The 23,426-nt window shown below is 37.2% G+C and overlaps 2 protein-coding genes across 11 annotated transcripts in view; both read right to left on the bottom strand.

Annotated features, from left to right (window-relative positions):
- The window catches only part of atp9b (ATPase phospholipid transporting 9B), a 63,088-nt gene extending 55,579 nt beyond the window's left edge, over positions 1-7,509 (bottom strand). For 2 of the 3 annotated variants that reach the window (XM_055219929.2, XM_055219930.2), the window contains exons 1-2: positions 7,390-7,509; positions 4,245-4,418 (exon numbers count right to left, since the gene is read on the bottom strand). In XM_055219929.2, the coding sequence (XP_055075904.1) occupies positions 4,245-4,418; positions 7,390-7,469 (254 nt within the window). In that variant the 5' untranslated portion in view covers positions 7,470-7,509. Of the gene's footprint in view, positions 1-4,244; positions 4,419-7,332 lie in introns of all 3 variants that reach the window. The other variant, XM_055219931.2, reaches the window with a different exon arrangement.
- A 1,040-nt stretch (positions 7,510-8,549) lies between these two features.
- Positions 8,550-23,426, bottom strand: part of sall3b (spalt-like transcription factor 3b) — a 37,240-nt gene continuing 22,363 nt past the window's right edge. For 3 of the 8 annotated variants that reach the window (XM_055220261.2, XM_073858421.1, XM_073858422.1), the window contains 4 exons: positions 17,021-17,180; positions 10,569-13,502; positions 9,893-10,236; positions 8,550-9,660 (listed from right to left, as the gene is read on the bottom strand). In XM_055220261.2, coding sequence (XP_055076236.2) covers positions 9,265-9,660; positions 9,893-10,236; positions 10,569-13,502; positions 17,021-17,102 — 3,756 coding nt within the window. In that variant the 5' untranslated portion in view covers positions 17,103-17,180 and the 3' untranslated portion in view covers positions 8,550-9,264. The other 5 variants (XM_073858424.1, XM_055220263.2, XM_055220260.2 and 2 more) reach the window with 4 other exon arrangements.

The raw sequence follows: 23,426 nt of genomic DNA, 5'->3' as shown, positions 1-23,426 counted from the left end.
ATTGAACTTTGTGCAGACAACACAAAGCACTTCCACTAAGAAGTAAAAGTAAAAGAATAAAGAGGATGCATGTTGAACCACCGTGAAAGGAGAGCGACGCCAGCTAAGCTGGCATTTACAGAGAACGCACGCATGCATTCGGGGTGGTCTAGCCTGGCGATTAACATTCTAGGTTAATAACCAAATGGTTGCAGGTTTGAAACCCACAAGGAACGATTTTTAATAATAGCTATCAGTATTGTACCCTTAAGCAAGCAAGCCACTCAACCCTAGGTTGTTCAAAAGGAACTTTCTTTGTAACATATCGTCACTCTGCAACAACGTAAAAGTACCGGAAAAATGCGTTTAAATGGTCTGGTGGCAATAAGTGACTGAATTTCGCCTGCAGAAGGTTTAGTGATAGCTAATTTTTGTCCACTTTGTTTGCACAGATTATATGAGCAACCATCAGTTTGCATCAGTAAAGTCTTCTAAAATTAACATGGCATTCGCAGCACATTTTTAGGGCTGGGTGATATTGGCAAAATTGATATGTCAGTAATTTTGGGATAAGTGGCGATGTACGATAAATATCTCAGTGATTTCTACATAGTAGAATCAATGTTTCCATGCAAGTCAAAGCCTTGTGTGATTAAAAGCGTATGATTAAAATAAAATTTCAAGAGGATTTTTTTCACTCCAGCTGAACAATATGAGAGGTGGTTAAATAGCTTGTGTCGGTGCACATTTCTGGCAAAGCATCAATTGCAAAAAAAGGAGGGACAAATCAGACCATACTCATATACAGCATTGTCTCATCTCATATCCCACTGGGAAAAAAATAAAGATATATTACCCCAAACTTTATATCGCCAGTCTCATTAATTTTTATTTAATAACGTTTATTTACAACTTTTTTTATGCATTTATTAAGTATTAAAAAAACTTTTTATTCACTCTTGCACTTCAAAAACGCAATTATAAAATTAAAAAAAAATATTCAAGATGTATATCCATCTTTTTCTCGAATGCAGAAGTAAGTAATGTGACGTATTTCCTTTCCGGTACGAGAGGTTCAATAGCCAGCCGGTAGAAAACAGTGTAGTGGGAGCACGCATAAAACATGATTTAAACAGTTAATATTTACTACACCTGTCATATATGAACCAGTGTAAGGATGAAATTAAGAAGTGGCTTGATATATGAGGATATATTCAATAAATTCGAGTTGTTAATCGGAGGTGACGGGCCTTCAATGCGCAAATATAAAAGCACAGAGACATACCAGTATCTTTACAATGGGAAAGTCAGTCAAGTGTTTTTTTTACATGGAATTTACCAAGACTTTGTGTTTTTAACTTTTCAGGGGCTGGTTTAAAATGTCACAACTGTCCCTCTGGTGTGAGGTTTTTTTAAACGACAATTTTTAATGGACCCGTTTATGGCGACACGTCGAGCTTCACATGGTCCGACACAGCAGTATCTTTCTCATTCAACATATTGTAAGTTATTTGAACAAACCATAATAAACATATTAAACTACTACATGTATTGAGTATTTGCTTTATCATTTAAAACATAACAAAAGTACCCGCATAACACATTACGGACCATTATAAACATTAAGTAAGCAGATTAAGTCGTATATATTCTGTACTGTAATTGCATTTTTCTAATAATATATATTAGCAGAATAAATAAATCAGCCTATTTTTATCAGCATAATATTAGTTGTTTTTAAACAATTATTGTATTTATTGTTTACTGGCAGTTTCTATGAAAGGTTTTACTGGATGGATTTGTAAATACAGATCATGAGTGCGTGTGCGCCACATACATATTTAGTTCTTGTGTATGGATTATGGTTAAAACAAATGTTTTATAGAGATTTACTGCGTTTGTATTATCTATTATGCACAAATTATGTCGGTCATCCTGGATTTCATAATAAACATTAAACAGACAGTCAAAACGGCACACTTGTGTCCTTCGCAATAGACTACTATTAGCTTTAGTGGCTCACCGGAAGTCATAAACAGGAAAGCTCAAAGATGGCGGCACCCACATTTACGTCAAGAAACAGGTGGATTCAGTAAGATATTGCAAATGACAACCATTTAAATACTGCAGGCTCAGATGTGGGCCTAGAGATACCTAAAGTGAATAACAAACCTGTGTAGATTATGTCCTCTACAACCACCCCAGCCAAATAAACCCCTCCCTATTAAAATCAAACCCGATTCGCTGTGAAGGTCAGAGACAGCGGCAAACACTGTTGACCTTCATATTCATTTTATATTCTAGCGGTTCCCTGCAGAACGATGTGAAGCTGCGCAGGTGCGGAGTCTACCCGCCGCTTAGTGTACACAGTCATGCCAACTGGTTTGGATGGCATTGAACTAAATTACATAAACTTTGAAAAAAAATATAATAATATTTGCGTTGGCCTCTTCTGCCTCCTGTCTGTAAGTGCCAGTGCCCAGATTCATAAGAGAGATTATTTGCTCAAATGAATGTAGTTTAAATAATAGCGCCGTTTGAATAAGCAGAGTTATTCTGCTTGAATTATTTGTTCATTTCATAATCCTCTGCCTAAGCACACAGAAAATTACTGGAAAGCATCAAACTGCTCAGCTGTGCGAAATCCCATTTGTTCATTAGAAAAAAACTCAATACCCAGCATACAATTGAGATGCACCGCTGATAATCCAGCATAAGAGGAAGAGTCAAACGGGCACTTTCATAAACATGCATCTATAATATCTCCTTTCAAAGCAGTTGTGTCATATGTCAGTGACGTGACACAAAAGGCATTCCGATAGTCTTTGAATGTTGGCCCAAAATAGACATCGAACGGTGATGTTGTTGGCTACATAAGCACGGTTTGACCTTCTGACTGATGATGCGCAGAGAGCACCTCAATCCAAAAACTCAACCTGTGCTTGTGTGTGCATTTCATGCACAGCTACCGGTGCGTTTGAAAGGAGCCGCGCCAACCTGGCACAAGCACTACAAACACAAACTATAAGCTGTGTGATGGCGGTCACATTTTATTAACAAAAAGTCAAGGCCGGGATCTTGTGTCAAAGGGGATTTTATCTGCAAATCGAAGAAAAAGCTACTTGAAGGCATACAGTAGTTCACTTAAAAAATAAAGAAATATCTGTCGCACAGTTAAAGGAACACAACACTTTTTAAAAAAATATGCTCATTTTCCAGCTCTCCTAGAGTTAAACATTTGATTTTTTACCTTTTTGGAATCCATTCAGCTGATCTCCGGGTCTGGCGCTACCACTTTTAGCATAGCTTAGCATAATCCATTGAATCTGATTATACCATTAGCATTGCGCAAAAAAATAACCAAAGAGTTTCGAGATTTTTCCTATTTAAAACTTGACTCTTCTGTAGTTACTATACTCTAATTCTGGCATAATAATCAAGGACTTTGCTGATGTAACATGGCTGCAGCAGGCGTAATGATATTACGCAGCAGCCGAAAATAGTCCTTTTAGTAACTTTCAATGGCAGGGGACTATTTTCGGGCAGTGCGTGATATCACTACGCCTGCTGCAGCCATGGTATGACAGCAAAGTCCTTGATTATTACGCCGGAATGAGAGTATAGTTCCTAGCCATATCTGCCTAGAAAACAGCAACTTTAATATTTTTGTCAGTCTTAGTAACTGATGTAACTACAGAAGAGTCAAGTTTTAAATAGGAAAAATAAAATTCTAAACTCTTTGGTTATTTTTTAGCGCGATGCTAATGGTCTAATCAGATTCAATGGATTGTGCTAAGCTATGCTAAAAGTGGTAGCGCCAGACCCGTAAATCAGCTGAATGGATTTCAAAACGGTAAAAATCAAATGTTTAACTCTAGGGGAGCTGGAAAATGAGCATATTTTCAAAAAAGTGGAGTGTCCCTTTAATGGCACCCACTGATTTCCATAGTAGGAAAAACCTATGAAAGTCAATGGGTGCCATCAACTGTGTGGTTATCATCATTTATCAAAATATTTTTTAACTGTGCTCAACACAATAAAAAAAAATGCATACAGGTTTAGAGCAACATGAGGGTAAGTAAATAATACATTTTCATTTTTGGGTAAACTATCCCTTTAATGCTTATTAAGGACTGGAGAAAGCTACGTAGCAATTCTTTAAAATTGCCTACTTTTGTGCTCCAACATATACTGGAAAAACATGAGGTGAGTAAATAATTGTCAAAATTGTCATTTTTGCCATGAGTTATTGTATGGGCTGTTACCTGCTGCACAGGACCTTCCATCCACCACAGAGGAACCAGGCCAGTCCTCTTCGTCTTTGACTGACTCTGGCTCTGGGTAGCGTCTGATAGTCGCTGTCGTCGTTTTCGAATGCTTCCTCTGACATCATCAAGGGCATCTCATCAAGGCTTGAGTATTCGTCTTCAAGCTGGTACCTGAAACAATAAAATGAAACAGTAAAGGTATAAGGATGTTGCAATGCATGCTCAGAAAAATCAGCATCATGATATTCTGACAAAATGATTTTAATGTATTCAATATATTTAATATAAAAAGCCATTTAACCTGCAAAGCAACAAGAACAACAGATTAAAATATTTCCAATAGTTAATTAACGCAGTCTAGCAGTTTAAGACAAACTAAATAAAATAAATTGGCAAACTGGGAGTGTTTCTTATCCCACAGAAACATTCTCACTTTTATTATCAATTTAAATAAAAAATACATTATCTTCTGTAACAATGCAGACAGTTTTGGCAAAACAAAATACATAAAAGTTAAATGAACTGATCCTCTCTCACATTCACTCCTGTGCATTGAGACCCGTGCAAGTCTCACACACACATCTCAAATCCAGAGCAGCAGAATGCTATTGTGACACTCTGAAACAGCCAAAATCCCACGAGGATATCAGCTTCCACACAAACAAAAGCCAAGCCGTTTCTGCAGCATCTCCACTTCAGTCTCAGCGTCAAAACCTGCATGTTCGCCTTTCTCTCTGGAGCCATCCGTGGATAGATTTAATTCATGCAATTAGGCTTTAGTGACCAACGCAAACACAGACGGCCTTTTGCAGTTAAACAATAAAAAAAACACATACCAGATCCAGACAATGCTGACTGATCAGGACTCATGAAATAACGTGTAAGCAAAATTATTATAAAAATGTGATCCAGGAACAATGGTGAACACTAAAAACCTACAAACTCTAGTCCTGGGCACTTCAGAGATCTATGTAAAAATAGATGGAGGAGAATGGAGAGCGTGAATCATAGTTTACTCTTTCTCAACATGTTGCACGCCTACGCTGTGTTTGAAAAAATGATAAAAGTATTGCACTTACTGAACTCAATCAGCTACTTTTAAAAACAGTAAACCAGTGGTTCGCAAACTTTTCAGCGTGCGGACCCCCTTGTGTAGGGTGCAACCCTTCGCGGCCCCCAATCTTAAATTTAGAATTGAATTAAACAAAACATAATTAAATTATACAAGTGCTGTTGGTTAGCGGCTTTATTTTCTGAGGTTTAATTAATATGTAAATGATTTAATGATAAATTAATGTATTTTATAAAATGACATAAAACTGGGACCCCCTGGCACCATCTCACCCCCCCAGTTTGATAACCACTGCAGTAAACCAGCCTGCTGGGTAAAGATGAAAATGTATTTCTGTGGCACCAAATGAAATCACTAAAATTTCTTTGTGTTGCAGCAATGTGAATGTGAGGAAGGGGTGGGGTGCTTATCTTTAATAAAGATATTGAAAAAACGCCAAAAATTTAAGTTGAAAACAGGCTTCTATTAAACAAAATATATAAATTCCTTTTTCTATTTAATCTGGAGTGAAATATGACCCAGGCATGTCCTTGACAGGTTTCGTGAGATTGACCCTTATACGAGATTTGCAACAAATGGGAAATTTCAAATATTAGCTCTACAAAGGCTAATTGGTTCCTGCCGCAACAGGCAAGTTATTATTGAGGTATGTCAACAAAAACACATCACTTTGACATGTGTCTATGTGGATTTCGGCCTTTGATGTTCATAGAAAATCTTTTTGATTAAATCGCTTCAATAATGGCTGCGTACAAATGGCACTAATAAAAAGAAAATGACACAAATTTGTTAGTTGACTGTTGCAGTGCAGAAGAGGTGATGGAAGACATTAGTGGCCCGTGGGCCTACCACTGATATTTGTATTCAATTGTATTATAAAAGAAATCAGATGACCATCAAATCTGCTTAACCACCCATATAAATCAAGAAGGACAATAGAATAAGCAAAGTAAGAGCCAAGCATAGCTGGTGGTCCAATTAATCTATCCTAACTGCGGTCAGTTTTTCTGCTTTTCTCTTTCCTCTTCCATAAAACACAAAATGATTCACAAAGTGATCATGTGCAATAGCATTACCCCAAACAATGAAATCAAATTAAGCAATCACTTTGGTTTAGATCCATATTCTCAAGAAGCAATACCACAAGCGGTCCTTAGAATGTCAGTATTTGACAAACAGCTGGATGCCATAAATACGGATCCTGTCTGCTGTTAGGCTGTTTACGCAGTTCAGGAAAACCAGATGGACATTAGGGTCTAAATGAATATCTTTGGTGCCTTTGCCTCACATAAACCGTGGGAAAACAGTTTTCAGAGATAAAGAATCCTTGCAAGCTCTGTATCTGCAAACCACAAGACATGGGTCTATTTAAAACTCAATAGATGTTCTGTATACTGTATATATTGAGATATTGTATAAAATGGTCTTTAAGGGTCGTATTACTGAAAAATCCAAACTTAAGTGCTTAGTTAAGATCTAACAAGTTTAATGTTTTAAATATGTTGCAGATTCAAATAATTTGGTACTAAACAGATAAGACAGAAGTAAGACTTTGAAGGACGTTTCTGTAGCCTATATATAATGGCCAATATATTCTGTGTCAGTAAATCTTATATAGAGGTGTTCTTAAAATGTACCACATTTTCATGAAATGTCCCAAGAAGATAAAGTTACACATGTACATCTATAATCACTTGCTTATATCTATACATCTATCTACGTCGGGGCATTATGCTTTGTTCTACGGATACAGCTAATATTGCATGTGCTTTGAAAAGACCCAACACGACAAAACAACCTAAATGATTATTTCACGTTATATTGACAACACACACTGCATGAAGACTCGTTTATCCTCTCGTATCCTATCACAGTCATGATCTGTAATTTGACACTGACAGCTCGCACAGCTGATTTTACACCGCGGCTAGCCCGTTAGCTGTTAGCATTCAACCCCGGAACCGCGCCAAAAACAAAGTCAATAACTACGTATACATTACAATAACAACTCACGCGAGTGCCTTGTGTTAAAAGATGAGTTTGAAAATCATAATCCAACCCTCTACGCACCTGGCAGGTCTGCCAGCGTTATAATACGCTGGTTTCCTTGAACTCTTCCGTACGGGATTTAAAGGTATGCTGTCGGCCATCTTGGCTCAACTACGTAGGGTTGTCGTCACTTCCTTTCTGTGCGACGACGCAAACTTGTTGATTTATTTAATAAGTTATATTTTACGTTGTTTCACCCTTTGGTAATGTTGCACTACATTTTATTCTACTGTGTTTTTTCAACGAGGGCAGGTTTTATTATTATATATAATTATAATTATTACATATTATATCATAAAATATTGTAATATAGAAATAGACAAAAAGAGACTGTGTCACATCATACACTACACAATGAGGGAGTGAGAGATTTTATTTTATAAATTTCTTCTATAACTATAACTTACTATTTTATGTTTAATTTTGCACTATATACTTTATTTTATTTATACTTTTATTTGCACTATTTGTACGCTGTCCAACTGCAAATGCGTTGGCAATACAAATTTACAGATTTTTACGCCAATAAGTTTTTAGTTTCAAGCGCACTTAAATTGAAATTGAGAGGGAGGGAGGGAGGGAGAGAGAAAGGGAGGGGGCGTTTTCCCAAATACTCATAATAAATCATAACAAACAAAATATTTAGTCTGAGATTTTTTTTTATTGAGGGAGGTGGCAATATTGCATCTTAGAAATAAATCCAGTTCAGTCAGTGTGTTTAAGAGCCCACCTCAGCTGCTCTATGTAAAAATACTGATGTGCAGACAGAAAAGCAAAATTGGAGTACACTTTAAATCCTGTTACGATGTATCTGGATATAAAAATAGTGTCTCCTATTCATGCAGAAGACACATCAAATGTCCCATCCCTTGTTTTAGCATTATCTATCTTATGAAAATTGATCCTTTGTTTTTTTTTCTGTTTCTCCCAACATTAAATGATACCTAAACAATATATTTTATAAAGAAAAAAGCACTACAAAAAAAAACTTAAATGATCTGTAACATAACAGATCTAAGACATGACACTCAGTAAATAAGACAAAGGCTACCATTAAAGACAAGCTCTTTTAATTTTTTCCTTTTCCTTGTCCCGTAACGTTTCTGGAAATATTTTGTAAAATACACTTAGAAAAATCTTGAGAAATAGAATTGTCCCGCATTACAAGGGCTGTATACAACTGAAGTTTAAAAGTGTTTTTAATGTAAGATCTTTATTAACACATTTTAATTCAGAGTTTGGCCCACTATTTAATTTTGCATGTAAAGGGAAACAAGTCAGAAAATAAAACAGATACAGCACATGATCAGCATTATTAATATAATAACATTGTGTAAAATGGAACACTTCATTGTTGATGGCAGCTAAATTGAAACTAGCTTTCATAGTGGTGTTCTTAATTTACATAAAAATAAACAGTCTGCATCCTATGCATAGCAGCAAAGCAGTGGGATGTCGAAGAATATTACATTTCTTTCCAAAAACACTGCAATGTCTCTCTTGTCTTTTTTGGGGTCTAAAGTTACATACTTTTAGCTGTAGCTATATTAAGACCACAGTGTGGGAATCAAAACGTTTGTTAATATACGCAAACATGTTCCCTTTTCCATAAATGGAACGATATTTAACATCAAAAAAGGAAAATAAAATAAAATACATATTTACAACATAAAATTATCACTTTATCTCAAAGCAATGCCCTTGTATCAAGTGTAAGGTTTCAGTCAGTGAGCATATTTGTAAAACTAAACCCAGCATCGGTGAAATGAAAACCAAGTGCCAGTACAGGATAAGATAAACTGAATATTTTTCCACACGAATAAAAGCATATTCTAAAGACATTAATCTGATGCTTTAATATCAACCCTATTAAGGAGAAATATGTCACCTTTACTTTTAATTGATTCCAATGTCTTTTTTGTCATCCATCATCATTGAGAAGTGATGTCCAGCGCCCCTATCTAAGCCTGTTTTTTCAAGGGCTGTGATTGGTGGGCTGTTTCCAGTACTAGCTTTATCCGTAGGTACGGTAATAGCGGGAAGCTGAGGAACTCCTCCATTCTGAATTACGGATATTTCATTGTTCCTCATTGCTAAGCCATTAGTTATAGCCGCTGCATATCGGCTCCAGAAGTTTTGGTCCACGTTCATGGCCCGTGCTGCTAAATCCTTCTGAAATGCTTCGCTGAATTTCAGGGCATCACCTCCCAGAAGGGCAATTGGGTTTTCCACAGACAAACGTCTACCTCTACGAGCAGGGGTGTTATTCCACATGTGGGTGCCCATGTGCACCTGTAAATAAGCAGAGAGAAAATATATTTTTATTATTATTAACTATTTGCAACAGTCGTGTGTTATGAAAAGATAAATGACCAATGTTAATTTTAACACAACCAAGGGTTTATTTTAACACAAAATGTGTTAAAATTACACATAATGTGTCAAAAGCACAACACAAAAAGGCGTGTAAAAATTGTACAGATCCTTTATTAAAGTGGTATTGTATTTGGTAATGGTCACGTACCTTAAGATTACCCTTTGTAGTGAAAGCTCGCCCACAGACAGAGCAGCCGAAGGGTTTCTCGCCTGTGTGTGTGCGCTCATGGATCTGCAAGGCACTGGCAGAGGAGAAGTTTTTCCCACATGCGCTGCAGTTGTGTTGCTTGGGGGTCCGTCGAGGAGGGGGTGGTCCGGTAAGCGAGGTGACGCCTGGTATCATCACCTCGGAGCGGGCGGTGGGAGACGGAATGCTAAATGCAGGAAAAGGCCCCTCTTTTAGCATGTACGGCTTACTGCAAACAGACATCTCCATTTTAACTAGAGTCGGGGTATTTTTTGTATCCTGTTCAGTGGTCCTTTGAAGATCGTCTGAAAATAGAAACAATAAAGCATTTGGGTTTTTTTTCAATACAAATATAATGAATCAAATAGATCAAAAGCTAAAACTAATAAGCAAATGCCACAAATCAAGGTGTTAAGTATTCACAATTACAGATTAATGTGTTAATATTTACAGTTGGGCAGACGATTTTATCCAGAACGACTTACAGTGCATTTAACCTATATGTTTTTAATCAGTGTGTCAGTATGGGTGTTCCCTGTTAATCAAAACCACAAACTTTTGGGCTGCAAACACTTGCTTTACCAACTTAGCAACAGGAACATTATGTTAACTAGTATAATATAGCATTTTTTCTTACCATGTTCCTTACTGAAACATTGCACGTTGAAAAGGTTTTCTTTCTTGACTGTAGAATTGATCGATTGGATTCCAGTTTGATTAAGAGTCACCCCATTGACTAAATTTGTTACAGGAGAATCTGACGTTTCGGATTTTCCTCTTGTACTTCCTTCTACAATTTTAGAGGAGAGGTTCAGTGAGGTGGAGAGCTCATGTTGTCCCTCCGGTTGAATATGTGTGGGATATGTTGGAATGTGAATCGAACTTGACTGTGGCATTAAACTCGTCCTCATGCTTTGGTTCTCCATCTCACCAGAGGCGGTACGCCCAACAGCATGATGATCATTATCCATAGGTCTGCATCTGACCATCTTTTTCTCATTTGATTGGCTGGGACAGACAGATGAGTCACCCTCCGCGCTTTTAGTTTCGGGTACACCGGTTGGGAGCAATGAGATGGGTGGTGGACTTTCTGAAAAAGAGCTCAGGGTGTTTTCACTGTTTTCTACAACATCCCCTTCGTCCTCAAATGAGATATCATCAAAGCAGTCGTCATCATAAGTACTCATGCTGTCAAAGCTCTCCATATCGGTATCTTTCTCATAGACAGTTTCAGTAAGCGGCGTGTTTGGAATCTGCCCACCCATGTGCATACGTATGTGCTGCTGTAGCACGACAGCATTGGTGAACTTTTTCTGACAGATCGGGCAGGAATGCTGAATCCGGAGGGGAGGCTTTGAACGATGGACACCAAAGTGAGTCTTCAAGTTACCCTTTGTTGTGAAAGCACGGCCGCAAACTTTACATTTGAATGGCCTTTCACCTGTATGAATGCGGTAATGCATCTTCAATGCACTCTGACAGCTTAGCACACGGTGGCAGATCACACACTGATTGGGATCCATCATCTTCTTGTCGATGTTTTCCACAAGCTGTTGGAGCTTTGATGTCTCAGATGTGTCTTGGAGACCACAGAATGGGAACTTGGCCTTAATCTGATCAGAGATTAGCGGGGGAGAAGAGGATTTATTAACTGCTAAAGTAACATTAGGGGACTCAGGGGTATTGCTCTTAACAGGTGTTGCTGTTGGCATGGAGTGTGTAAGCAGATTGTGGTTTGAAGAGCTGAGGTTGTTATCATTTCTAGTCATATTGTTGGCCGGCAAATGGACCTCCTCCGTATTGAAGGTCTGTATGATCTCTCCGTCTCTGTGTGACTTAGGGGATATTGTGGTGGACATATCTGTCTCAGTGCCAGTGGGATTGGGTGACGAAGGTGTCAGTTCACCTCTGGCTGGCGAGGGCCTGTGTGGAGATCTTTCAGATGGTGTACTTGTAAACGAATCACTTAAGCTTTCAATAATTGGTACCGTGGGTGGCAACTGTAGACCTACGTTGGACGGCCCTGTAGGTAAAACAGGCTTGCTGTCCAACCAAGTAGGTCCTGGTTTTTCTGGAGGAAAAGACATTCCATAGGGTATCCCAGAACTGGTTGGGATATTGTCCAGATATTCTGGGACAGGGTACGGATTCATCTGAACATGAGGGTATTTCTCCTTGTGCCTTTGGAAGTGAACTTTAAGGTTCCCCTTTGTTGAGAAACGATTGCCACAAATGTTGCATTTAAAGGGCCTCTCACCTGTGTGCGAGCGCAGGTGGATCTGCAATGCGCTATCACTGCCGAACACTTTGGCGCAGAACCTGCACTTGTGCTTAAAAAATGGGTCTTCAGAAGCAGGCTTGGTGTCAAAAATGGAGACCCCTGGAAGTTTGCCCTTGCGGTTCTTCATCATTGCAGCAAGTGGATCTAATGCACTGGCGGTAGCTGCTATGCTGGCCAGTGGATTGGGAAAGATTACTCCGTTGGGAGGACTTTGAGGTAGTAATGGTAGGTTGGCAGAGGGGCTGAGGAGGCTACTCTGGCAAGCTGATAGTGGGCTGGGAGTGCTTATGGACTGGGTGTTACTAACATTAGAGAGTGATCCGCTACAGATCGGCAAGAGTGGGGAAGACCCACTGTAGCTGAAGAGATGAGGGCTTGAACTTGGTAAGGAAGAAGCGACGCTGTCCATAGCTCTAGAGTTGGTCTGTCCACTGTTTGATTGGGAGGAGAGCATTGGTGGCCTCCCGAGCATAGAAGCCTGGGATACAGAGGCCTGCCCATTCACTGTAGAGGGCATGACCCCAGATAATGGAAGTACAGGAGGCGGAGCAATGCCCTGGAAATTGTAAGTGTTAGAGTCAGAGGGCAAGCTTTTCGAGGCAGGATTAAGTGCGGCTTGCGTAGGCTGCCTATTCATTACGGCGACCTGGCTGCGGATCTGTTCGATGAGCTGTAATTGCTGAACCTGCTGTTGCTGCAAAGCCATCAACTGCTCTAGAATCATGGGTATCGCAGCCGAGGTCAGTTTGCCTCCAGGTCCCGCACACTGAATGCTTTGGGAAAACTGTGCAACTGCCACTCTGGTGCTATGCAGAATCTCCAGGGTCACATTGGTGCTGGGCATATCATAGTGGTTGGTTACAGAAGGGCCAGGTGAAGAAGCAGGGTTTTCATTCTCAAGTGGTAGAGGGCTATGGTTGGAAGATTCATGCTCGGTCATACTAATATCCATGTCGTCGTCCACTTCGATGACCTGGGTTTCCTCGGGCATGCCAAAGCTCTCGTCGACTTTCTCAGCCAGATCAGAGTTCTGTTCGTTGGTCTCCATTTCTGCCGAGTCACTTTGAGCGCTTAAGAACGACTCTGTGGGCGATCCCCGGGACATCAGCTTTTCTTCATTGTCTTTTACTATCAGCACAGGAGGGTCCTCCGTACACTTCTGCTGGTGCTCCTGCAGTTCAGACCACGTGAAGAATTCAGCGCAGCACCTCTCGCACACGTGCGTCTCCTCGCCACCGCTGTGGCTTTCAGTGCTGCTGTCCTCCTCATCTCCTCCCCTCAAGAGAAGTGCTAGAGATAAAGACAGAGAAAAAAACGTGTGAATAGAAATTCCACAGATGATAGATTTTTCACAGCTATTCTCGGAGGAGTGAACAATATAGATAAACTAAATCAATTGTACCACTTTACCAATTACTAAGAGCCTGCCTCTTTGTGCTCATGCTCCAAAGACTCAGATGATAATTTTCTTTGAACAATCCATCAAATTATGCGACCTATCTATTGAATATACGGGAACTTAATGAAATTCTATAGGAGATATTGATTTCCAATGTTTTTATACAATTCACAGCTGCACTGTCAGTTGAGGGCAAATTGAGCCTTTGATTGACTAATCTGAACTCTCGATTGCTATCAAACACTCTTATTTCCTGAAGAATTTGAAGTACTAATATCTCTCCCCTTGACACTGTTGAGTGAAACACGCAACTTTAAATTCCAGACAAAAAATGCTAAGCCTTAACAAAAATGAAACTATGTCATTTTGGTCAAAAGAAAAATATATACAGTATATTCTGCGTATATTTTCATTATGATGTTACTGGTAATCTGTTATTATTTTTCAATTATATTTCCTTATGGAATCAGTAAATAAAACACACAACAACATTACGAATAATAAAGCATTTTTTTTAAATTAGCAAGAAAAAACTACTTTTTAAAAGCAACCTGTAAAAAAAATAGAAGTTAAAACATTATATATGTTTTAAAACAATTGAGCATTAGTTGATACGATTTTCATTCTGATACTTGGAAATACAGCCAATAAAACACCATGCCTACATCAAGTTCAAATAACTTTAAAGATACCTCTACAGGTTGTCAACTTTCCGAGCGATTGAGAGGTTAAGTTTGTGTAATTTAAGCATTTTCCAGAAAATTCCAAAGTAAATGTACAAATAAATAATTAAACATTGTTAATTTATAATGTTATCATAAAAGGGTTGGTATTATTGGCACATTTAATTATGAGAAATAAAAGGAAAAAATTATTACATATTTTCTCTAAATTATTTCATTTCTTTTCTATTTGCATTTTTACTTAGTAATGTTTTTTGCTTAGTTTTTTTGTTAATTGTTTTACAGTTTTTTTTATTTGATGCAAGGGTAGATTGGTTTTATACATTTTGATTTCCTACTTTTTCACCATAGTGTAACTACTGTATACAGAACATAAAACGATGAGGCAGGAGAGACACCATAAGAAAGAAATATGGAAAACGACGAAAAAAATATATCTGATATAACGTTGAGATCAAGTGTTGATTTGTTTATCCTTAATGTTTGTAAGGCTTCGTTTAGAATAGTTACAGTGTGAGTTATTTGCTCGCCTTATTCCTGTAACTATGTTGGTGGTCTGAAATAACTCAGCGTCAAAAGGTGAGACCTTACCGAAACTGATCTAGTGAGGCGGACCAATTATCTTAAGGCCCATGTTACAAATCAATTTTAAATGTTCAAGCGAGTCTTAAACTCATCAACATAAATTAGCAGTCCAAATGAATTCGCAGAAAAACCTAGGGAGACAATTTAGGGACAAACAGGGGGACAAAACTTTGACAGCAAGATAAATATGTCAAATTCTTAAATCAGAAAATAAAGACAAACTGTGGGGCCCTGCTGCATGAGCCACTGCTAAAATAAAAAACTTTGGAGATTCCTGGGGTGCTCAGCTGGTAACCGTGGTTTTGTTAGCATAGAGGATTTTAGACTCCTAGGTGGATTATTTCGAAGCCACAGACAATGTCTCATTCTTCTTTAAACAGTTTTTGTAAATCCCAGAAAAAGATGCCGAAAATGTTATTCCTAAACCAACCCTTACTGTATACAGGCCTGATGAATGGCGTTTAAAGGCGAACTACAAGGTCAATCACAAAAGTCTGAATGATTGTTTTGCCTTCGATAAAAGAAAATCAGCAAGATTCTGGAATAACCGTGAGAACCCCACTGCATACCAGGATAAAACCCCAAATATACTTCGCCCCATCATATTAATTAAAAAAAGTGTTAAATATTATTGAGTTCTGAATTATTATAAATATAAAAGTAATTTAATTATAAATGTAACAGAAAAGTTTATGTATGCCTGCTAACAGCCCTCTAACAGATAAAGAAATATAAATGGTGTAAGTAGGTCTCAAAATACAGAAGCTATATGAAGTTAATAATACTTTTTAGAAATTAGCATTTTCTTTCTATTTCTCTTTGCTAATTTTTGAAAATTTCAAAATGCTTCAGTAGATGTCTTATAATTAAAAAAATAAATACATTTTTCATAAAAAAACCTGAAACATATAATACGCAAAGAAACATCCATTCTGTTTATTTGCTTGCCTTATTAACTAAATAGTCATCCTGTAAAATAAACTGATTATGAAAATACAAAATATTAGTTGTAATTTATCACTGCTTTACAAAGTTGGTTACCGTTATCAGTCGACTCTTTTAATTGTTCTTCTAATAGCCCAGGCCTGCTAACAATGCATTCATCTGATTAAAACCGATTTGAAGGACAATAAACGTCTTTCACTCTCAAACTGTCTCAAACTAAAACTCTGAATCTATTCTTTTAGGTCGATCTTTGTGTTGCATTAAATACTTTAACACGATTTAAATGAACATACAACTTCGACTTAAACCAATCCAAGTGTGAGGATTTTCATGTAGCCACGTAAATAAGTGAATTTCCATGACAAAAGAAATTATTCTGACGCAAACAGACGAATGTTGAAGGTTTTGTCTTGTAGAGAGACACTTCTTTTTACACTTTAGACGTCCAACAAGTTTATTTAGGTACTTCATCAAAAGCACAAATTAGGTAGTAGTATTACATTACAGATGCATAACTCCGGTTTACCGTTACTGATTATAATTAATATTTAATGTTATGCTTTTAATTGTTTAAAATATAATGTTAAATTTGTTTAATTTAACAAATAATTTATAGATTACAAAACTTAATAAATGCAGGGCCTATATTTGAACTAGGTCTAATTAAGCAAATTATACGAACTAAAACACTGACTTCTATAAATTTACAATCATTTTAAATAAAATTAGCAGAAATTATTATTTAATAGCTCGATGACTGAAAATAACGTATAATTCGATAAGCATTCGTTATTTTTTGTCACATGGACATTTTTTTTCTTTCCAAAAGAACATATTTTTTAAGTTTCAAGTACTAATATCATCAACTAACTTCAATGCAGAATCACATTAAAACTCTCTGATCGAAATAATGTTTTATAAAACTCGCCTCCAAAACTTTAACCGGACTTTTCTCTCGCTTGCAAGCGAAACTAACTCAGTATGATATATATAGGCTATGCTTTCTAAATCAACTTCTTGTAAACAATTCAAAGTCTAAAGTGCTCTCAATGTTAAAACTAACCTTCATATGTCACACATCTCGAAGTGTGGCTTCAACACATCTCGAAACGAGCAATAAACCGTCGCTATATTCCTCCAAAAGAAACTTGCATCTAAAGACTCACATAAATGATCAGACTGGTAATAACGCATACCGTTATTCGGACCTTTATCCGACGGTGCTCCCTCTTCGTCCGATTTGAGATGCTGGGGTTTCGCTTGCTTTCTTCGGGACATGTTCGTGCGCTCGCGTCGGCGCTCCGATCCGCAGATGCATCGGACGCAAGCAGGCAGTCCCGTACAGTCCCGGGGTCACTGAATAAGAGATATTAGATGTTGTTACCGTTGTGCAGATTGCGCATGTCGGCGTTATAATGATAGAGGGTCATGTATTACGTTGCGCTGCATGAGGGATTGGCCGTGCGCCAGTAGACACTCTCTCTGGATATGGAAATGAGGGATGGACTGAGTAATTAGCCCGTTTCACTTCCTCAGTTTTTCCCCTTTCGCTCTCTGTTCACGTCCAGCAGAAGCGCAAACTGGACGCAAACAAGTGCGCGTGCAGCTCTGGTGACACCTCGCATGGTGTGAAGTCTTTCGACATCACTTATAAGTGTGCAAAAACACTTTCTTAACGAATAAAAGACATTAAACAACATTAAGATATTTTAAAATGCATTGCGTCTAGTTCAAGAAGAAGTATATATTTAAACTACACATCAAAGCTAGTTAAGTTTGCGCTAACAAACGATAGATCGACTTTTATCAAAACGATTAATGTTTGGCAGCTTATGCCTGTGTGTCGGCTGGTTCCGTTATGGGTCGGTTCCTCACGGGCGCATCCTCAATAGTCAACCAATCCAAGCCTACCGAAAACGCAATTCGTGCCCTTTCTTGCAAAGAACATGTGCTTCAGATTCCCATAATGTTAATTATCCCGCGTAAGAGCTTAACTTAAACCGGTGTCCGCTGGCATTTGGCTGCAAACAGACGCGTAAAACCAGCAGAAATCCTGGAGACTTAAGGGGCTGAACTGAAGCACTGTATTGCATAAGGCGACCACTAGGATATCAAAAAGACACACACCACCACATAACCTGCACTCTTTCCTGTTTACTTTTGCATAACTTCATATCACTCTCTGATTGAAAAATGATTTTTATGAAATTATATGGTAGGCTATACTTGGTTTGTAAGTGTCTATCATAATATTGAAGTGTTCTCATGGGATCAAGCGTTCACATTTGACCAGTATCGCTGGTGTATGGCGGCCAAAGGGCTCTAAATCAGCGATACATCATTTCCATTACAACACAAGTAGAACAATATATAAGCCTATTGATCCGCGTCTCTGTTACTCTTCTGGTGTAGAGAGATAAGCGCAATATAATTTCGTTTGACCTATCTGTATGGCCAAGTGATGGATTGCCAGGGTAACCAAGGGCTTTTATCACAAAACTCTTCCAATGATGTACTATTGATTGTCCTTAACTAGCTTTTCTGGCAAAAATCAAAAGTCCCCTCCTCGCCATCCTCTTCATTATCAATAAAATTACAAAGTGGTGGGAATTGTCAAAATCCAGCCCCAAGGGAAGTCTTTAAAACGTCGTCTGTTATCCCGGCTTTTCTGTTATCCATTCCGTGTAGGATTAGAAACAGGCTTTTCAAAATAAAACAAAACAATCAGATGTAGACAAAAGCCTTAAAGGATGAAATATTTAAAATTCTGCATATAAAACTCTGACATGGTGTCTGCGTGTTACTACAGGGAATTCATGTCCCTTTGGTTGTTAATTGCATGTGTTTTGTTTTATCGTCCACGCTGCTTTCTTCACTTTCTCTGTCTGGTTTCATTAGAACAGGTTTTGCGTAACAAACGACCAAAATTGAGCCGTAAACCAGATTTAAAACGAATCTAAATACGAATTTCATCTGATAAGGTTATAGTTTCCCAAAAATATGATGAAGCAAAACACGGTTTTAATTCAAGCGAGGGAAGTGGAATTAGTTCTGCCGAGGTCAATGTTTGTTAAGATTTGTCATTTCTTTCCATCAAAACAAAATGATCTTTAGCATCTTTTCATGGTCCGTGGAATTTCTTTGTTTCTTTTAGCCCAAATGCAGCTTTTAACCAAGAACATATCCCACAGCTAAAAACATCTTTCCTTACTCTAAACACGATGAAGAGGGTTTGACTCAGAGTATAAAGCACATCATCACAGATAGATCAACAAATGAAGTGTCAGGACTAAACTACATGAAGAACAAACAAAGCAGAGACAGGGCAGGGAGATGGACAGATGTGAGATAGCACTGTTCTGTGTGCCGAGGGCCTCTGGAAATTTCTGATTGGTTTAATTTACCACATCTAACGCGGCTGCTCCTCAAGCTCGCGACTTTTATCTAATGCTGTGAACCTCTATTGATTTCTCTTCTCTATCTTTAATGCAGGATTGGAGCAAAGAGAGCGAAAAAAAGCACTTGCTAAATGGAGGACTACTTTGAGATGGCTGCTATTCTCCGGCTTATTGCCTCCTGTCGGCCATGGTTTCACATGAGGTCCAGGGTGTCAGGTCTGCTTCCACCAATAAAGGCTGTGATTGACAGTAGCGCGAGAGACTCGAGCTGGGAAAGGAAACTGAATCTCAATGTATGAGGGGTGAGTCAGGGTCTATTGTGAGGCCAGCTGGACTCGATACCACTAAGCGAAATAAACGGTTTTTGGCCGTGAGATGCGGATCCCTTGGCGGTACCCAGATACAGTCGTGGTATCAGATTGTCTGAAACAGTGCTTTAAACACTTTACAAAAAGAAATGACATTTTATCCAGCATAAGGGTCACTTTGAGACAAATATATTCAACAATTTTATTTGTCAGATTTCCTTAAATGCCCCAGAGAAGTTGAAATAAAAAAAGTTAATTTGAGACTTCTTGTGAGGTTCATTTTTAATTTTACTTACTTTTAAGGGTCAATCTGAAACATTTTGAACATACTGAAGGCATCTTAACCTCCCAAGACCTGGTGTGTCCACAACATACGTGGAAATCAAATTTTTTGGTTGTTTGCACCAAAATACTTCATTCTGTGTAACTGGAACCTGTTGTACACAAACGTGGACAATTACAATGCTTCATGTTCAAAAAAATATTTATTGGTTTTTCCTAACCCCAAATAGCTTGATAAAAAAATCTAAAATGCAAGCCAAACCAAAGCTCGGGTCTTAGGAGGTTAATAGGGACAGTTCTCATTGTATCATGTTGCCTTAACGTTTCTTAACAATTGTTTTTTTCTATTGTAAATACTATTGTACATTTTTGTCAATGGTGACTTTAATGTTTACCTAACAGTGCGTTATAGAAATCTGCGCTTCCGCAGCTTTTCGCAATGAATCTTGATAGGCAATTATATGCAGAGATTTCACTAACATACTTACGATCATTTACAAACACTTCTGCAAAATCTGTTTGCCGAATACGTACACAAAGTTTTTTTTTGCTGTGTAAACAACCGTGCAAAGAAGATGTTTCAGTTCTGTTAACGCGGGTCGTCATGACAACAGACTATTTTTATGAAAGACAGCAAATTTTAGGCACAAACAGGATATTATGTATTCGATGTTCTCGGGGGAATAACGAGCAAAAACAAGAGTGACGCCAGTAAAAACAGTAGTTAATTACTGCCTGCGAGTGTGTGGAGTCTGAGATGGAAGAGCAAAGACTTCAGGCGCAAAGTAATTCACTTACATTTATGACCTGAAAAAGAACAGACCTTGCTATTTGCATTGGTTGGCGAGGTGTATAGGAAAAGCATATAATAAATGAGTTGAATCTCTTTCAGATTAAGTACAATCTGACATGTATGTATTGTTATCCGGTGGTATGTCAGGTGTGGTGGTCATGAGATTTTAAAATATATTACTTTATGGGTATACTGTATATATTAAATATTTACATAGTTTGATAATGCTACAGTAGACATGTGTTTTATTATTCATTCTTATCATTTTGCTGTAACACAACAGACAAAGTTTACAAAACCTAATACAATGTTGTACCTTTTGGGTACATTATTGTGTACCCTTAAAGGTACAGTTCAATAAAATTAAATGTTATTTATATAGCGCTTTTCACAAATGTTTTATTGTTTCAAAGCAGCTTTACATTACTAGATGCAGGAGAAAAACACAGAAAAATCGATGGACAACATAAGCAGCAGAATACAGCGGCTAAGATTAAACCGTACTAACAAGCTTAGTAAGAATGTAATTTATAGAAGAGGGTGCTAAGTTAAGCCAATGTCCGCTGACTCCCCAGGGGTAGGAAAAAAACCTCGGAGAAAAAACTCCTGGATTTTTTTGTCAGGTAGGGAAAAGTTTTAGAAGGGGACAAAAACCCTTGAGAGAGAGCCAGACATTTTCTGATTCTATAGATGTTATATTATATAATAGGTACGATTATATACAATTTTCTGTTATGGGAATTATAACAATTTTTTTATTAAAAAAAAAAATTATATATATATATATATATATATATATATATATATATATATATATATATATATATATATATATATATATATATATATATATATATATATATATATATATATATATATATATATATATATATACACACACACACACATACATACACAGTACTCTGCAAAAGTCTTAGGCCACCACCGCCACCAGCTTTATTGTTTTTGCAAAGTTTTAATGTCCATCCATATTTATTTTTCACTCTTTTTTAAGATACAGACGGAAAATACAGGAAATATGTATACAAAATTAAAAACAAAACAATTTTCAGAACTAAATGTCGTCTTCAGGCATTAGTCAGTATTTAATGTGACCTCTCTTGGCATGAAACGCATCTTGAGCTTTTTTTTTGAAGAGACTGAAGTCATTCGATTAGAATTAGAAATTAGTATTTAATTTCATTTAGGTTTAAGAGATCCTGCAGCTACCTGCTATTGCTCAAGTGAAAGGGAGTTTACCCTAAATACTTGACATTTCAGCTTATACTTTTATACTGTTTTTAATACTACATAAACATTTCCTGTATTTTCTGGTTGTATTTTAATAAAGAGACTGAGAAATAATTAAATATGATCAATATACAATTGCAAAAACAACAAATCTATGGTAGCATGGTGCAGATTTTTGCACAGTACTGTAAAGTTAACTATATATGAAGAGTTTGGTTCCAAAACGATGAGTTGCTGCCAAAATCAGTATCATATCAGGTCAGTATTTAAAAGTCAATTCTTAATTTTACGCAAAATCCAATAACCGCCGCGTTATTCTGTCATCTTTTCTCTCTTTTCCCCCCAAAACATGATAAACGCCACTCCTCCTTTTCTACAGAATGCAATAAATCCGCTCCACATATTACAGCACACCATTCCACGCAATGTAAACAAACAATGGCGGTGCGTTGAGTACACGGAATCCTAGTTTTCCTCATCTACTTTGTACTTTGTGATCAACAAACAAACAAAAACAAAATAATACTTTAATTGCATTGATAAACATGTCATGGTTTTCTGTGATGGGAAAGAAATGTAAGGCATCAACATCTAATAATTTACGCGAGAGGCACTCGTGAGACGGGTGCTTGTTCTCCCCATCAAGCTTCTCATGCTAACACATTGACCCTAGGGGATCTTATGAAAACTTTACATTATTTTACTCAAAGTCAACGAAAATTGAGCAGGACCAAAACGTTTTACAGCTGAACGCTGTGAAAAATGCTAAGCGACGACATCAAGTATAACCGCAGCAATGACAGTGTTCTTAATATGACAAAAAGTGTTTTGATTAATGCCATTAATGTTTATTTTTTTTAATCAGTGTGTACAACTGTTCAACTTAATGAATATAAAATGGCAAAGATGAATGCACATTTATACATTGATTCAATAGATTTATAGCATTTTGGAAAAAAAACTGTCATGGATTTATTGCATTTTATGGAAAAAATAATTTGTTTTTATATGAAATCTTTGAAAATCAAGTTATGGAATTGAATTTTTTATGTTTTATAACCTAAAGATGCTATATGAAAGTTTGTAACAGAAAATAGTGGTTTTCATCTCGTCATTTCTTGGTATAGAAAACACGTTTTACCGAAATTTCTCAAAATGGATTTATTGCGTTTTGGAACCAAACTCTTCATATATAGTTAAATGTTCTGTACCCCTAACATTTAACTGGTACAAAATTGGTCCTTAGGTGCACAATATGTCCTTAGGGTATTATACTGTACCCCGAAAGGTACAGTTGTAAACCTTTATTTCTGACAGTGAAATACTAGTAGCCTTATAGTCTTATTTGTTTTTTGCTCTCTAATAAATATTGTCCATCTAATTTTAACTTTTTATCACTTTATAGTACTTTACAGAGATCGTTCATTAAATGTAATATATAGCCTGCCTTCTACACTCTTAGAAAAATGTACAAAAGCTGTCATTGGTGCGGTACCTTTTCAAATTTGTACCTAAAGAGTGTATATACCTCAAAAGTATATCTTGGTACCTTAAAGGCACATATTGGTAC

This window comes from Misgurnus anguillicaudatus, chromosome 20 (genome assembly GCF_027580225.2).
Source record: "Misgurnus anguillicaudatus chromosome 20, ASM2758022v2, whole genome shotgun sequence".
NCBI classification, from domain to species: Eukaryota; Metazoa; Chordata; class Actinopteri; order Cypriniformes; family Cobitidae; genus Misgurnus; species Misgurnus anguillicaudatus.
The sequence above is the reverse complement of the archived record's forward strand: the minus strand, read 5'-3'. Positions and strand labels throughout refer to the sequence as shown.